Source organism: Oenanthe melanoleuca, chromosome 1 (assembly GCF_029582105.1).
Source record: "Oenanthe melanoleuca isolate GR-GAL-2019-014 chromosome 1, OMel1.0, whole genome shotgun sequence".
Taxonomy (NCBI): Eukaryota; Metazoa; Chordata; class Aves; order Passeriformes; family Muscicapidae; genus Oenanthe; species Oenanthe melanoleuca.
The window spans coordinates 36,502,682-36,520,032 of record NC_079333.1 but is presented as its reverse complement, the minus strand read 5'-3'; the positions used below and the strand labels follow the sequence as shown (position 1 = coordinate 36,520,032).

Sequence of the window (17,351 nt, the reverse complement as noted above, 5' to 3'; positions counted from 1 at the left end):
CCTCTTCCAGAGTTTTTTCTGCAGTACCTTGCTAAATTCTCTACTGTGTTGGAAAATTCTGTATTGAGAACAGGATGATGATGTTGATGATGTATCAAAGTCAACACTTGGTTCCAAAGGCTGAAAGAGCTGGTGATGGAAGTTTCGAAAAGGTCTCTTCATTTCAGGAAAACAGAATTCAGTTGCTAGAGCTAAAAGAAAAGAGGTTATTTAAAAAACAAACAAACATCACCCACATCCCCAAAACCAGCCCCACATAAAACCAACCAAACAAACAAACAAAAAAACAATTAAAAAAACCAAACAATAAAACCCCAAAATCAACAAAAAAAACAAAACCCCCAAACAATGGACATGTCACAAGTTGTTTCTATATACAGTAAATAAAGTCTATAGAATCCTGGAGGTATACAAATACCAGCTGTAAAAACAAAACCTTTTGCATCCAATTCTTTGACTCTGACACAATGCAGATATAAGAAGTAGTAAGAAAGTGTTACCCCGTTCAATTTTATTATTCTTTATTTGAAAGGGTGAAGTCCATAAGTTCTCTGTTCAGCTCTTTTGAGACTGCATCAGAAGTAGTGTGGGTTTTTCAGTACAAAACTCACAATGGAACAAGACCAACAAAGAGCCACAAGGATGATCAGAGGATGATGTAGCACATGATGTTCAAACAGCAGCTAAATAACTGAGTTTGTTCAATCTTAAAAGAAGAACTGGGGGTGTGAGGGAAGTGATAGAAAAAATGTCTGCTGTCCACTACCCCTTAAGAGACAGCACAGAGAATCCTAGAATGGTCTGGGTTGGAAGGGACCCTAAATATCATCTAGTTCCAAACCCCTTGCAATGGGACACCCTCCACTTGTCCAGTTACTCAAAGTCCCATCCAATCTGGCCTTGAACACTTTCAGGGATGGGGCATCTATAACCTCTCTGGGCAACCAGCATCAGTGCCTCAGCACTGTACCAGTGCCTCAACACCCTCACTATGATGGATTTCTTCCTAGTACTAAACCCAAATCTGTTCTCTGTCAGTTAAAAGAAAATGCAGTCTCTTCAATCATCCAAGAAGAGAAGAAAAAAAAAAAAAAAAAAAAAAAAAAGAAAATAATTAAAATGTTGCTTGGAGGTGTAGAATCTTTGTCCTTGGAGATACTCAGAACTCGTCTGGACAAGCCCTTAACCAGCCTGGTCTAAGATGGCTCTGCTGTGAGCAGGAAGGAGAATTTGGGCCACACAACTAGAAGGTACTTCCAGGTCTAGATTAATCTATAATTATATGATTTGAGGTTTTCAAATATTCCAGGAGGAAATTATTTGAATTAAATATTTATGATAGCTAATAATGATGTTCCTAATTTTCATGAATTGCTACATTTTTCTAGAAAGCTTAAAACTCCCATCAGCCAGTCAATCAAGAGTTCCATCAACTATGTGAACCCCTGTGAACAATGAAGTGTTACATAGTATTTCTCTACCTTCCAGAAGTGAAAGCTGTGCATAAACAAGTGACAAAAATTGCACAAGTAACAAGCAGCCACAGTGGCAGGAAATGGCACAGAACTGATAGAGACCTGGCCAGTCATTTTTTTTTTCTGCACTAGATAATGCTTTGTGAACATATATCTAACACCAAGTTCCAAGAACATCAATGTATTGAATTCCTGCATGTAGAATCCTTATTGACTTTAAAATGTAAGTTGAATATAAATAATACAGACCAATGCCTAACACTGAGCAAGCTCCTTATTCTGTATGATCAGAGAGCAGCACAAAAATGCTATAAAATAATGAATACCTTGGAAATGTGTATTGTCCTCTGAGTAAGAGTTCAAGTTCCCAGTAGGTCTCCCCAAGATCTGCTGTATCTGGTTTTCTTTGTAAAAGTACATCTCTCCTTCAGACAACTGACTTTCAGATGCTCCAGACAAATTCTCTTGCCTCTGCTGCAAAGTAAAAGGAAGTGAGGAGTTCCTAGAGTGGCTTCTTGTTTCTCTCAGAATTCCATCTTCTCTACTATCAGAAGACAATCCTGAAATAATAAGTTAGATGTTCACAGTTTTGCATACAAACCACTTACATTACATCATTTGAAAAGACAGTGCTTAGTATCCTGAAATATTCATAAAGAGTTCTGGAGTTTTGTTTCTTTAATTGTCTCCTGTCAACGTTCCTACAAACCTCAGCACACATTTTCACAAATGCAAGTTGCTAATATCTAATTAGGGAGCAGTCAGTCTTAGCACTTTTACAGAATGCAGACTTAGGAAATACTGAAATTATAGAATCAGAAAAGAATTAATACTGCTCTTTTATGCTAACTAGCACATTTTTACCTCCTACTGCATATAAATGTGTCAATCCTTTAATGTGCTCTTGAATATCTTTATGACACCCCACAGTGGTTTGATTCGTGCTCAAACAGAAATTGCTTTATACCAACACTAGAAATTCAAGGGATCAAGACAACCAAAATCATGTTCCTAAACAGTACACCAACTCTTCTTTATCCATAAGTTTACAGAAGAATTGCACAAAGCTACCAGAAAAGGTCATTACTAAGCACTAAGTGTTGAGTGAAGACACACCTAGACTTGAAAAAATTATTTAGTCAAACAACAAAACTTCTGGTATCTTTCTTTCAAAACTGAAAAAGAACAGAGAAGAAAAACTACAAGAAAATTATCTTAGAAATGGCTTTAGCTCTCTTACATCAATAAAACACAGATGTCTTACTTGAGTTATAAAAGTTTACTACTCAAAATAACATCTGTTTGAAACATTAGAGTTAAAATGAGTCATTGAAATCTCAGGCTATAAAAACTATAATCTTAAAAAAATTGATTTATAAACATGGAATAATATACATATATATATGTTTCTTAAGAAATCAGATGCATGTCAGAGTAACACAATATTAAGCCTCAAAGTAAGTTAATCCAAGGGTCACTATCAAATCAATTTCGAACTCGCTTCTATGTTCACGAGTAATAACGTCAGGAGCACTTACATATTTATTACAAAGGAATTGCTTTTGATTTTACAAAAAACTAACAACACCAAGAGGCAGACTACACACAAAAAATAGTAAGAACATATTTCCCAGAAAACTATAAAAGTCAATATGGCATTCAAATTACATTTTCACAAATATGTCATTAAGAATTACTGTGGTGACAAGCAGATAGTGGAACAAGTATCTTAACAGCAAGGCAATCATAGCTCTGCAATAATCCATGTTATATATTGATTAGGAAACTTTTATCATTTGAAGATAATTTAAAAAAAAAATTACCACTTGAAAGCTGCTAATGTTACAGTTGCATAATAAAACTCAAAATATTTCTTTGCCAAAGAAGATGAATAATAACATTAAATTATTATAAAAGTAAAAAATTATGAGCACCTAAGAAAACATTCTGATTATTCTCAACTCTGTAGGGTGTATTAATCACCCTTCAGTGAAGTCTGACATAAGCTTATCTCAGAATTTATGTTCAGTGAGTTAGACCCATTCTGCCACAAAATTAAACCATGATTTTCCTTTTACAGGAACAACAAAACCTGAACACTCACCAGTGTTAACAGGGCTTGCTTTCAACATTTCACTGGTTGAAAAGCTGCCAGTGGAAATTGTTGAAGTTACATCACAGGGTATTTGTTGCATGAAAGCCTCTGAACGTGGTGCTTCCTAGGATAAAGTAATACATCTGTTACCATGTATTCACATGTTCAGAAGTAAAGCTTTAAACCCACACATTTTATTCTGAGCTCAGTTCAAGTGTAGGAGCCTTCATGTTTTGCACAGTCAGGCAAATATAGGTTCATCCTTGCTCAGTACAACACATTCATACCCCATGTCCCAGGCACATCACTCACCAACAGCCCCCTCCCCTCTCTCTCATATACACACACACACACACACACTCACTCACTCTCATATATAGCTTCTCAGAACTGCATATAAATCATGACACCTGGAAGATTGTTTTATCTTCTGGTGGTCAGATTTGGCTATTTCTCATCACAGACCCACTTCAGTAGAATTGTGGATCTCAGAGGGACATATATGCAAAACATTAAAAACTCATGAATTTTACAAATACTTCCAATATTGAACTTTTTGCATACAGGAGACTTAAAATCTAATTCTATGAAATTAAACTAAAATATACAAAATCCTCTAAAGCATTATCTTCTTTAAGGTAAGCTCTACAAAGTCACAAAGCAGATAATGAGGGTTCTTGTACTTCATAATTTTTAAGAATTAGATGTAAACTGTTCTTCTTAAACTTTGACTTAAAATGTGCCCTAAGAAAATAAAAAGTCTTGAAAATCCTTCTGCTACATTTTTCTTTAAATACTACTTTATATATACACATATATGTATTTAACATATACATGTAAAACATTTACATCCTAAGGTACTTTCACACATCCATGTAATACACAGCATGTTTTAAATACTGTTTTTATCTGCTACCAAAATGATGTAATCCTTGAGGGAGAGAAAGGAGGGAGATTGGTGCTGGTTTTGGCAAGGCTTTTAACACTCTCACAATATTCTATTATCCCAGTTTAGATGTTGCAACCTGAATGGATAGACAGTAAGAAGGGTAAAAACCTGGCTGGATAATCAGGCTCAGAAGTCAGTGACTGAAGGGTTACACACTCTGTGCAGGTAAGGAACAAGTACACAGGGCTCTGTCCTTGTCAATGACCCAGAGGAGGTGACACCACACTTTTTATCAAATTTGCAGATACATTAAGGCAGGAAAAGCATCCCATGCACTGAACAGCAGGGCTGGTATCCAGAAGGACCTCTGAGCCTGATTCTACAGGAATGGTATGCAATTCAGCAAGGGCAAACTCCAGCACCTGGGAAGGGAAGAGCACCAGTCCAGCTGGGCTTGCCTGGGAAGCAGCACTGCAGAAAAGGAGTCTCAGCAAGCTGAGTGTAAGCCCATGATGTGCCCTGACAGAGCAGCAACAGCATCCCATACTGTACAAACAGGGCCAGAGCCAGCAGATGCATCACAGTGGTTGCCTCTTTACTTAGTGCTTGTTTTATTGCTGCATCTAGAATAGTGCACCCTCTCTTAGCCACTCAATATGAGAAAGAAAGATTACATCACACAATAAAGAGTTATATAAATATTTTGATATGACCAACCGTATTATCAAGCCTGAATGATGGTCCAGAACTTGTTCTAATTCGCTCTCCTTCAGCAGTGGCAACTGGTGAATTTTGAGACACTTGAGAATCCTGGGACTGGGCTGAACACAAAAGTAACAGAAGCAATAAGGAAAAAAAAGCTATTTTTGAGTTCACAGTGAGCAATGCACAGCAGAGGGCACTAACACTCCACTGCTGTTGGCATTGATCCTGCCCATCTATAACCACTTTTCTCTCACCTACACAACAGTTCTTGCTCCACCATACCACCAACTTCATCAGCAACCTGTGGTCCTTGACATGCCTTCCTAAAATTTCTACCTACCCTGACTGCTCTCCACAGAGCAGGCAGGAAGAGCTTGAAATTAATGTTTTGGCTTAGCAGAATGAAACGTGGCTCTGCCAGTGTTACCGCAATCATTTCACTGGAACAGGGGGAATCCTGTACAATCTACCATTACAGTGATTACAAACAAAATCAGATGTTCCAGGTGAATCTGGGAAACCAGAAACACTTATTTGCTTAACTACAGCATGACTACTACCATGGAACTGAGTCACTTTTGCCATAATGCTCTTACACATAAAAGATTGGTATCTGTGCAAAAAACCCCATCATGGCAGCACCCAAAAAATGCAATTTCTGCATGCAGTGCTGATAAGCACTTTCAAAATTTGACAATTCTATGATTGTAAATTAATTGTCACAAACAAATACATATTCTTATTTCCAGTATAGTTTTCAAGAGAGAAGTGCTAAGTATGAAACTGAAATGAAACACAAGTGAAGTAGGTATGTTTTCTCCCAATTATAAAAAGGCTGCTAATGACAGACATTTCAAATCCCCAGCTTTTGTAAGACTCTCTACTTAGGCATATCTAACTTTTTCTGAATCCTAACACTACTTTGTACTTTGTATATGCTGAAACTCAGTTTCTTACCAGATGGCAAACTCTGTTCTAATTCATACTATAAAAAACCAGATGTTTCCTCTGTAAAGCAACAGCAGTGATGATTGATACAATGTGATAATAATAAAGATTGTGTTCTCAACAAATACAAAACATTTTAAAATTTATTTCAGGAAAAGGGAAAAAAAAAACCCAAGACTTCTTACAGCCACTATTACCCAGCAGACATGTAGGATAAAGTACAAAACATGAAAGGAAATACATCTAAAACACATTTATTTTGAGAACAAGTACCCTGCTCAAGTCTGCTCCTCTTCCTTGGAGCAGGATACAGGGGACAGAGGATCTTGAAAATAAGCACAGCCTTCAAGAAAATTCCTTGAAGAAGCATGAAAACTGCAATGATCTAATCAATTGCTATTTAAATAGCTCCATAGGAGAAAAATGCATAGTACAAAAGATTGCTGAACCTAAAGTAATAATAAGAAGCAGTGTCTAGAAATGGCTGTCTGACATTCAGAAACTAGAAATAACTATTTCTTTTAAAATTTGATAAAAAAGTGAATGCTGGAACAAGCTACCACATAATTCTCCATTTCCTAATACCTTTCCATCAACATTAGAGATAATTTTCTGAAAGAAATTATTTTACTTTCTGTAGAATATCACCATGACAGGCAGTAACTCAGGATACACTAGAGATGAGACTCAAGCAGTTAATAATCTCTTGTATATAGATTCTATGGACAGCTATGTTACAAATGTTTCATTACTGAACTGTAATAACCTGCACTGTTCTTGTGTTTTTAATACCAAGGATGAACAGTATCAGTTTCATGCTATAAACCAAATTATTTAATTAAAAATCCATGCTCATATATCCCATGACTTTATTATATTAATATCCTTTACAATCCTGTATTTGGTGATTCATAAAGGAGGGTTTTTCAGTCTTCTCTACCTCCTCTAAAATAATAGTGCAAGGTTCTTGCTCCCCACACCATCCTGACATTGACATAGGACTTTCATGTTTTAACTTCCTGGCCACCACAATGTCATGAAGAATATATGTTTAAAAGCTGAATCTGTAATATCCCAAATGCTTTTATTTCCCCCCAAGAGAAATGGCAGTAAAATAGCAACAATTATTTTAGGGTGCAATTTGAAAGATAAATGACCAAATATTCAACCACTCAGCGAAGACAATATAAAACCAGGGATTAGTCCAAATCCAGCCATGTAGATAAACAAACAAACAAAAGCTAATGGAAATGGAAAAGACAGTCTGTTGAAATCCTGAATTATGGACAACTATTTGTGAGTACTAAAAATAAAGTGATATCTTAGGTTAGCCTGGATCACCAAAAAAAAAAAAGAAGTCTTGCTTGGAATAACATCCCTGTACAGAGTAGCAGCACATGAATATAATCAAATCTGGAACACTGCTCAAGGGAACCACTGCAGATGAATACCAAGAGACAAATGTGTTGATATGTCCTGAAGGAGAACTGTTGAAGAGATGAATATATCAAACCTAGTCACTAGATCCAGGCTGACTTCCTAAGGAAATTCCATTCATGCCATCAAACTGCCTATCTCACCTGCAGGGTTACTCTATTTCCTATTAGCAGTTTGAATTCTATTAGCCCATTCCAACTAAACAGGATTGGAAAGAACATTAAGCATCCGAAGCTCCCAACTCATCCTATCAACGCATCAGTGGCACGTAAAAGAGCAGCTCAGATTTTAGACTCATTGGTGGCACCCCACGCAACAGCACTTCAGCAGTTACCTGTCCTCTGGCTGCAACCACATCAGTTTGTGTAGCACTTGCAACCACTCAATACTGAGCACAAGGATTCATCCCCACTAACCCTAAGCAGTCCTTAAGACCCATTTTACAGACATGGCTGCCTCTAAATTCAAGAGGCAAAATAATTACAGACTTTTAAAAAAATTGCCTGTTACCCAAGGTAACTCTGCTGTCATAGGAAACTCACCTTTGTTGATAAAGCACCTGCATTTAAAAAGCAGATTTACCAACTTTCTCTTTTCACCTTTTATGTCTGATTTGGAAAAGCATGGGAGCAGTGACCAAGGATGTGAACACATCTAGTGGTTCTGTGATCATGAAAGCAGTACAACTCGTAAGTTGTAAAGACTTGCATTATTTGGTGAAAGGTTTAAACCACCAAGAACATAACTTCAAAGAATGAGGTCAAGAATCACACAAAGCCCTCATTTGCTCTTACCTGTAGAGACACAATTACATCTTGAAAACATGAGAAAAATGCAAACTTGTTTTGGTAAGAATCAAGTAGCAAAAAACTTTAAAAACCAAATTAAATAAAAAATCATAAGCAACAACCTAAAATGAACCTTAAATTTTCCCTTCAGAAACTTTGTATTTAAAGTGCAAGGGACTGTACATTTTCTTTCTGAAATACCACACTAGTTACTGAAAATAACAGAGACAGCCTCACAGCCTACATGTTATCAAGATTGTTACTGGCTCTTTTGGTTGCTGATCTGCTCAAGAGAGCAATCCTCTTACACACAATCACAGAAAGCTTTGAGTTTTTTTTCTTTTAATATAGATGTTCACATAAAGTTTCCTAATCCTCTTACATAAACTATTGCATTGTTCATATACAATAGTCTATAATATAAAAAGACACTACACCAATATATTTTATATTAATTTGGTAACAGCTGCTCTAGCAATGGTCCTACAGCTTACTCAGAAAATACAAGTCTTTTCTTTGAATATTGTTAAAAGACAAAACGTTTTCATGATAATTGAAGTTCAAAGATAGATATACTTCAAATGGGGCATCTGAGAAACAAAGAAACAGCTGAAGGAAAATGAGCTTATATGTACTTATTCAAAACAACTCCAATTCCAAGCAAATCCGATTGAATTGGAAATGATGTCTCAGTGCAAAGTAAATGAAAAATTAAAGCTTAGGGTGAAATTTCTAGCAAAACCCAGGAGATGTATACTACATAGCTGTATTGCTTGTAATAATGGGTATATGAAAGCTGCCAAGTTTCTGAGAACTCCACTGCAGCTCAAAAAATATTTTAGAAGGATACTGAAAACTGTACTGGACCATGCAATACTGCTTTCTTGTAATAAACTTTAAATTGCTTTAGTGAATGTTTTACAAACTAGTCATCTTTGCTCTTTTATAAAGCCTGTCAAGTTACCCATAATGTGTTTAGTAGATTTCAATGTCCCTGTAACAAAATTACTTTGAACATTCACAAAACTTTCTAACAAAAGCCTTTTTCTTGAAAACCAAAACAACCTGTTTAGTTTTATGGAATCAGATTAACTCTGCCACCTATGAACATGGCCTATCCTCAAAGGGGTTCTTGTTCAATAAAAGCTCTTCACAGACAAGAATAGAGCTAAAGTAGTCCTTATAATATTGCACTGTTATTCCTTTTGACATATTCAGTGGAACATGTGTAAAGCCTATAATGGCTACTAGAAAAGGTCAAAGCAGAATGGACCTCTCTTGAATACTGACTGTGCACAGTCAGTATTCAAGAGATACTTTTCCTAGTTGGAGAGCTGTCACAGCCATTTGAAAATTCCAGGTGTCTGGCTCAATTCCAGCATTGTGTTAGTCTCACAGGCTTAGACTCAAGGCTAATGAACTGTGAGCAGATAGCGACAACTTCCTAATATAGAAATTGCAGATAGAAAATAATTACCTGACACTAAACAAGGCAACAGGACACAAGGAAATGGAATGAAGCTGCATTAGGGCAAGCTCAGATTGGACGTTAGGAAAAGGTTTTTCACTGAGAGGGTGGTCAGTCATTGAGACACACTCCTTGGGGAAGTGATCATAGCACTAAGGCCATCAGAGTTCAAGGAGCAACTGGGCAATGGTTTCATTTTAGGTAATTCTGGGAGAAGCAGAGAATTAGACTTGATGATCTTTAAAGGTCTTTAAATTTGAAATATTCTACAATTCTCAATTTTCATGTCTGGCACACCTAAGACAAGATTCTTTCAAAGTTTTTTTGAGCTGACAGTGACCTCAGCTTTCTATTTTTTGTTTCACCCATATATTTAAGAAATTTCTAATATGCACTAATCTTTCAGTGGACATCTACATCAACACATTAACTCTCCAGAGGCCTTTTTAAGCACTGATTTTCTTTGTATCAGTACAAGAATCACTGGGTACTGACTCGGGAATGCCACTAGTCTGCCTAAAACGGGTTCCCACCTGGAACACCTGCAAACCTGTAACATTTCTAAAGGTTACAGATGAAAAGCACATGCCCTGAACAAGAAACTGTTGGCCAGCAGTGAAGTGTACTGCAGTGTCGACTTGTTACCAGAATAGCAATGGATCACAAAAACCCAAAAGATAAAAACTCATTAATTCTGAAATAAATGCTTATTGAAACACCCTTTTTCACACTCAAATTTTAATAGTATTAAATAGCACTGCATGTTCTTTAACAAGTCAGGTCACAGTCCACAAATAAACAGCAGCAAAATCAGCAATGCTGAATGGCTGAATGGTGTTCTTGAAGGGAGAGGATTTCCTCACCTGAATCATATGAAGTTTCAGCAGACATCATCAGCAATTCTTGTAATAATCTCCCTGATGGGTCAGTTTGCTTTGGACTTTCATTGGAGGCTATTCTTTCATAGTTTGGTATGCCCAAAGGAAAGGTGCCTTCATGAAGAGCATGACTGTGACGTTTCACACATCCAAACTCCCCAGATGTTGAAAGTGGAAAAGTTTCTCCAGTACCATCATCTGTTTTATCTGAATTTAAAACATTCATAATCAGCTTAGGTATAAAAAGGAAGCGTTTTGCACTTCATGAGGAACATTAAGATGCACATTCTATTCTACAGAAATGAACTGCTGAATTTGTATGGTCTCCACTTTAATGAATTCAGACATATCACCTCAGTCTATGCATTATATACAGGTTAAAAGATTATACAGATCATAGACTTCTCAAAAACTAATTCCTAACTCCACCAAAGTATTTCTTCAAAAGAAAAAAACTCACAAATTTTTTTCACACAGCAAATCCAAGAAAACTTGCAGTAACTTCTCCAGATCCAGAGGTAATACAACTTCTCTGCTTTGGTTTAAAGATTTCTTCTTCTACAGCCCACTCACAAAACAGCCCTTTTTGGCCATCCAATCCAATAAAAATATCAAGTTTTTACTAACTACCATGACCAATGGTTTGATAATATCAGAATAAATCACCTGTGGATCATAATAGTATTATACAGTTAAGTGTAAGTTACTAAGTCAAGTGCTTTCGAGAACATAAATATGTTCCTCCATCAAAACCTTCTCCAACAGAATTTGCTATCTAATCAAGATATCAAATTGATCCAACAAGAATTGTTCTGCATAAACTGATGCTGACTAGCATTAATTACTTTTCTTTAATTGAAGGATGTCCCACAACAGCTGTTTTATTATCTTGCAATGAATGCCAGCCTGACGGACCTATAATTACATTGTTCTGCTGAGCCTTTTTAAGAACACAACATAAAAAAACTTTCTAAAATATGCATTACATTTTAGATGTGAAGAGACACTGAAAAAAATTTAAATATTTACCTTTAGAAAACATGAGTTTGTTGTACCTGTTAAATAATGTTCTTTATAGAGAATTGCAAAGCATTGCCTACAGACTGTAACAAACATTTACAACATTTTTATTGCTCTCCAAATTTTTTTGCAACTAGTGTATTATAACTAGAAAAAAACAACCTAAAAAGATGGTCTAAAAGTTTCTTTAGAAGCTTGGTACCAACACCTTACTTGAAAGATTTCACAGACACCTTCTTGGTATGATCAAAAAGTAAATCTTTAAACAAAATCTACCAACTTCACTTTAGAGTTACTATACAACTGCCTATTAACACAGATGCTGCCCAAATGAAAAAAACAACAGAGAACTTGGGTCATGGAGTAACTGAATTTTCTTTTCCTGGTGAAATTTTGTTTAAATTCTGTTTTTCTAGAAAATCACAGAATAAACTTTTCTGAACTACACCTTTGCTAGTATATAAGTTATACATAAAGAAAGGCAACTGTTTCAGCTATTTTTTCCTTATAATCTCAAAGATTCTTCAGAAAAAAATTATATTACTCCAGTCCACTACTCATAACAGCACTTATTATATATTTTATACATTACCTGCCAAAGAGAGGCTGCAACTCTTCGGTGTGTCTACCTCTGGTATAATACTAAGTTCATGTTGTTGCAAACCAAGCCCTAACTTGACTTTTGTCACTGGTGGTTTGGAAGATCTCCATTTCTGTTCTCTACAGAGAACTTTCTCAGATTGTTCTGTAAAACAAAGTTTAGTATGTTGCAATAATACGTGTATACATACACACACACTCCTCTCAAATTAAGGTGGAGAGATGGGTGAGAACTCCATCTCAGCTGTAAAACAATGAAAATTATAATGAAAAATAACAGCCTTACCAGTTTGCTCAACTGGACCAATGCACCGTGAAATTGTTTCACTTCCATGAAATTTATTCCTGACACAATTCTCTTGCTGGTAGTTTTCTGAGACTTGGAAGAAGTCAGTTCTCTTCATTCCAATAGGCTTTTGTGCCTCTGTCATTTCTTCATTTGGGCACATATGTCTCACCTTAGAAAGGACGAAGCAGTTTTAGATAAGATTATATTCATACTCATTTATCAAAAGAGCATTTTCTCTTGTGTGTATTCCATGCAGGATAATATTGAGCACGTGGAGAAAGTAGTTCAATTATGCAGGATATCAGACAGATCTGCTTAGCTCACAAAAACATTTGGACATGGAGGTATTTTACTTAGCTCTACAAACCTAGTGTGCTAAAACACAATCTGTTACATTTTCAAGGCCTTTGTAAGATTAGATCAGAGTACTCATAATTTTTAATAGGAACAATTCCCGAAAAGTCTGGTTTTAGTTTTTCAGCTCCCAAATTCAGGAATTTTAGCTTCCTGGAGACTGCAAAATCAAAAGAAAGGAAATATAGGGAACAGTCATTCATCTAGGACCACTTCTGTTAAAAAAAAAAAACATAGGAGAGGCAAAAGGAGTCTCTTTAGAAGCTCAAAAATAAAGCTTGGATTTTTCTTCTGTTACTGAGAAACAAGCAAATTACAGCTCAAGATTGCAGCTGCCAAACCAATTTCCTAGTGGGTTTCTGAGGAAAATACACAAAAAGACAAGCTTTAAAAATGAACTACTCAAGATGCTTATGATATCCTTTCAGATATTATTTAAATATTTTTAATACAGGAGCTGTTTTACATATAGAGGTGCATTTATAGATTTAGATATAGTTATTTAGATATAGTTATTTCAGGCAACATAACAATTTCAATAGGCATTATATTCAGAGATGAAACACAGACCTTCACAGTATTTCTGTTAGACCTAGCAAAACTGCTCTTGGAGCTTTACAGAGGAAAAGTACTGATTACAAACCACAAGTCCTAATTAAAATTTTCATTATGGTAAATCACCTAAACTATCAACACTCCATGTGTGCACTGTAGCATTGACTTCTAAGTTTGATCACCTACTAGGTGATTAGCCATGTAAAGTGTTTATAAAGCCTACCTGCTTGTTTAGAAATTCTTTCAAAGCCTCTTGCTGTCTCTGCATCTGCTCCTTCAATTTATCTTGTTTCTGTAAAAGTAGATTTTCTTGTATTCTCTGTTTAGAAAGAAGAGCTTCTCTTTGTGCATCTAGCTGCTCTTGCAATTCTTTCAAATACTTTTGCTGAGCTTGGATGCTTTCTGATGAGGCCAACACTCTGTCCCTTAAACTCAGTATACCAGAATAATTTAACAAAGACGCATCTCCTGCTTTTGATATCGAGAATTCCTCAACACCCTGGGCTTTAGATTCTTCATGTGCTAGAATCATGGGTTCAGAGAGACTGAGGAGTTGATCAGGGCTTGTTTTGCTGCTGCTCTCTACAGATCCCTCCTGATAGGCTAAAGGATCAGCTGAGGCTGATCTCTTTGTTGCTGGCATAAGGGATGTCATAAATGGATGCTGTTCTCCAGCTTCTGTCTTGGTTTGATAGCTAGATATCTTCTGAGATAACTCTTTAGAGTGCACTGTTCCTGAAGACTCAGAAGAACTTTCTGCAGGCAACATATATCTAATGTGCTGCTGGTGTGCTTCTGGTTGTGCTCTTACTTCAGTCACTTCTTTCCTGACTGACCCTGATGGTAAATGGGATTTGAATGGTTCTCGGTTGTGATTATTGGCAGTTTCAAACATTCCCACTTGTTCCTGTGAAGAACTGTTACAGGACAAGTGAAACCCTCCATGGTTCAATTCTGATGCTTCTGAAAACTTCACTGATTTCCCAGCACAAATATGATGCACTTGCTCTTCCTGCTTCTGTGAAGATGGATTTTCCAACATACCCAATGTTCCTGAAAACACAGGTAATGATCGTGCATATTCTTGGGCATGAACTTGTTCTGATGACTGGTACTGTGTTGGCTGTGGTCCTTGCATCTGTAGGAATGGCTCTGAGACAGGCTCTAAATCAATGGATTTTGTTTCCCTTGCGCTCAGAGGTATTTCAGAAGTAGACAAGTACTTTTGCTTCAGTGTATTCTGATACTCCTGTAGATTCTTTCTAGCTTCTTCAATGATTTGTTTGTGCAACCTAAACAGAGCGAAAACATGCTTTTCAGAGCAGTGCAAAAAGAAACATCAATTCAATAATCAAGGCAATTCAAATTACTTTGAACAGGCATTCCATAAAAACACTTTACATTCCATAAAGATACTTACCTCTTTTGCTGCAGAAGGCGTTGTTGAAAATTATGTATCATCTGTCTATGACTGTCTTCTCTTGGACTTGTGGTTTCTGATGCATTTCCAGTCTAATAAAAAGAAAATAATTTTAATTACACATATTGAACTAACTCACAGAAAACTATTATGGCAGCAACCTCAAGATGTATGTTCTTCTGCCTAAGTTTACAGAAGCCGCTGGGTACCACCAGGTTTGAAGACTGAGATTTCAGCCTGAGGCAATGAAGCTAAAGGAGTTTCTAGAACAGATGGCCCACAGCTACAGCCTCTCTCTGCACACACCATCAAAGGCAATGGTGCTTACAGCAGCTCAGCCTAAAGAGGTAAATACACCCTGCAAACTCAGGGAGCAATGAGCCAATGTAGCTGCACTTCCAAGGCAATCAGGCTCTCAAAAAAGTACTGGCTGTGCAAATGAAGCAAGATTTTATATACAAAAGAGATTACTTTCCTTCAACATCCTCCATAATTTCCCTCTTCTTTAAGCAGCTGTTTGAGATTTAAACAAAGTCAGAGGCAGATTTTTGTGTCTTTTTTGTCCCACTATGGTTCCTTTTTTCCTTCTTGAAAACGGTTATGTCTGCATGTACAATCATTATGTGACTATAATCAGATTTTACTAACAGGTATTCTAAATAGATGGGCTGCCCCTCAGACTATAGAGAGACAATACAACAGCAAAAGCCACAATCATAAAATCACAGAATATCTGAGTTGAAAGGGACTCACAAAGTCATCAAAGTCCAGTTCCTTGCCCTGCACAAGACCATTCCCAAGAGTCACAGCATGTACCTGACAGCACTGTCCAAACACTTCTTGAACTCAGAGAAGCTTAGTGCTGTGACCACTTCTCTCAGAGCTGTCCCAGTGCCCAACTGGAACTGCCTCTTGGTTAGAAATCTTTTCATAGTACCCAACCTAAATCTCCCCTGACACAGATTCATGTCACTCCTTCGGGTCCAGTGATACAATGTGAAATAGAAGCTTGTACACCAGGAAAGGAAGCTTTAATATACACCAATTTCTAATTCCCAGCCTAAGAAATAAAAATTGTCTTAATTGATATAGTTTAAAACTGGTAAATGGTGTTCTTTATTTTTATTATAATAGTAAATAAAAACCTACACACAATTTTCTGTAATTCTTTACCTCATGTTCCATTTGGTTCTGCTGATCTGTGGATGGGAGACTGTGGCTTTGCACCAGCTGACCTTGCTCTTCCTCTTCTTTTTTTTTCTTAGCCTGCTCCAAACAAGTTTGCATTTGGATCTTCAGATAATCAGCCTCCAGAAGAGCTTTCTCTTCCTCAATTTTTTTAATCAAGGCTAGCTGCTCCTGTTTCTGTTTCTCTATTTCCTCATTCTATCAAAAAGAAAAATGAGGGAGAATCTCTAGAACTAAACAAGACTACTCACACACACCATCACACACAAACTTGTGTTCCAAAGAAGAAATTCTATTGCTTGTGACAGGTATTTCCAAATTGCAAAGGCTTTAAAAGTAGTTCCAAAGTTTACAGGAATAACCTTGTTTTATTGGCTCAATATTCCTAACAATCCCTGAATCCATTTACTACTGCATTATCATCTGTTCTCAAATTAATAAAATGCATAAAATCAGAATCCATTCAAGATATGCTATCATTTTCCAAAGACTGCAAAAGTCCTTTTCTTAAACTTGCTTGAAAAATCTATTTTGCATTTTACTCCATTTTTCATCAGAGTTCAACACATCTAAACATTAATTCAAGCTTTACAAAAGCTTCTAAAATAGCTAATGTATAGCCATTCTGAGAGCAGTCCATAAACCTCTGAAGTAGTCTGTTTATTTTTATTCTCTTTCCATATACTTGCCAGCTACAATTCACTTAGATCCACACTTAGTAACAGCATATGTGCTTTGAGAATGGAAGCAAAGAAAAAATTCCAAGTACTGGTAAAGATGAAGTGGACAACAGCCTTTAATGACAGTCTGAATAGGGATGTCAGGAAAAGGAACTCAAGAAAATGCTGGACCTGAGAACAGTTAATGTGAACACAGAACTACGTACACATGGCCAAGTGCGGAGGAAATGAAGGTTAAAGAAAGTAGTCACACTTTCATAGAGGATCTGTTGCTTTTTTGGTTTTTTCAAAATATTAGTATTTTGTCAAATTTTTGTTTCCTTAATTTCTGAACTTAAACTCTACAATTGAAGGCTGCATGTAGACCCAAATTTCAATTTTTTTTTTTTAATTGGTAAACCACCACATAACAGCTAGTAGGTCTCTAGGGATACAACAAGAATTAAAATAGAAGGAAACACAATACACAGTAGATATAATGAAATAATGCACAAAGTTATTATTTTCTAAATGTAATAAATAAAGCATTCCCAGAGATACAAAAAACTTTCTGCATTTGCTT

The 17,351-nt window shown here is 36.3% G+C and overlaps 1 protein-coding gene and 1 non-coding gene across 3 annotated transcripts in view; both read right to left on the bottom strand.

Annotated features, from left to right (window-relative positions):
- CEP295 (centrosomal protein 295) overlaps nt 1–17,351 on the bottom strand; it is a 42,146-nt gene that overhangs the window by 8,297 nt on the left and 16,498 nt on the right. For both annotated transcript variants that reach the window (XM_056502367.1, XM_056502285.1), the window contains exons 12-21: nt 16,095–16,307; nt 14,922–15,013; nt 13,725–14,793; nt 12,590–12,761; nt 12,296–12,448; nt 10,669–10,890; nt 5,177–5,280; nt 3,580–3,694; nt 1,802–2,035; nt 28–191 (exon numbers count right to left, since the gene is read on the bottom strand). In XM_056502367.1, coding sequence (XP_056358342.1) covers nt 28–191; nt 1,802–2,035; nt 3,580–3,694; nt 5,177–5,280; nt 10,669–10,890; nt 12,296–12,448; nt 12,590–12,761; nt 13,725–14,793; nt 14,922–15,013; nt 16,095–16,307 — 2,538 coding nt within the window. The remainder of the gene's footprint in view (nt 1–27; nt 192–1,801; nt 2,036–3,579; nt 3,695–5,176; nt 5,281–10,668; nt 10,891–12,295; nt 12,449–12,589; nt 12,762–13,724; nt 14,794–14,921; nt 15,014–16,094; nt 16,308–17,351) is intronic.
- Nucleotides 3,953–4,036, bottom strand: LOC130260913 (small nucleolar RNA U2-19). Its single transcript, XR_008841874.1, has one exon. It is a non-coding gene; the product is annotated as a small nucleolar RNA U2-19 (small nucleolar RNA).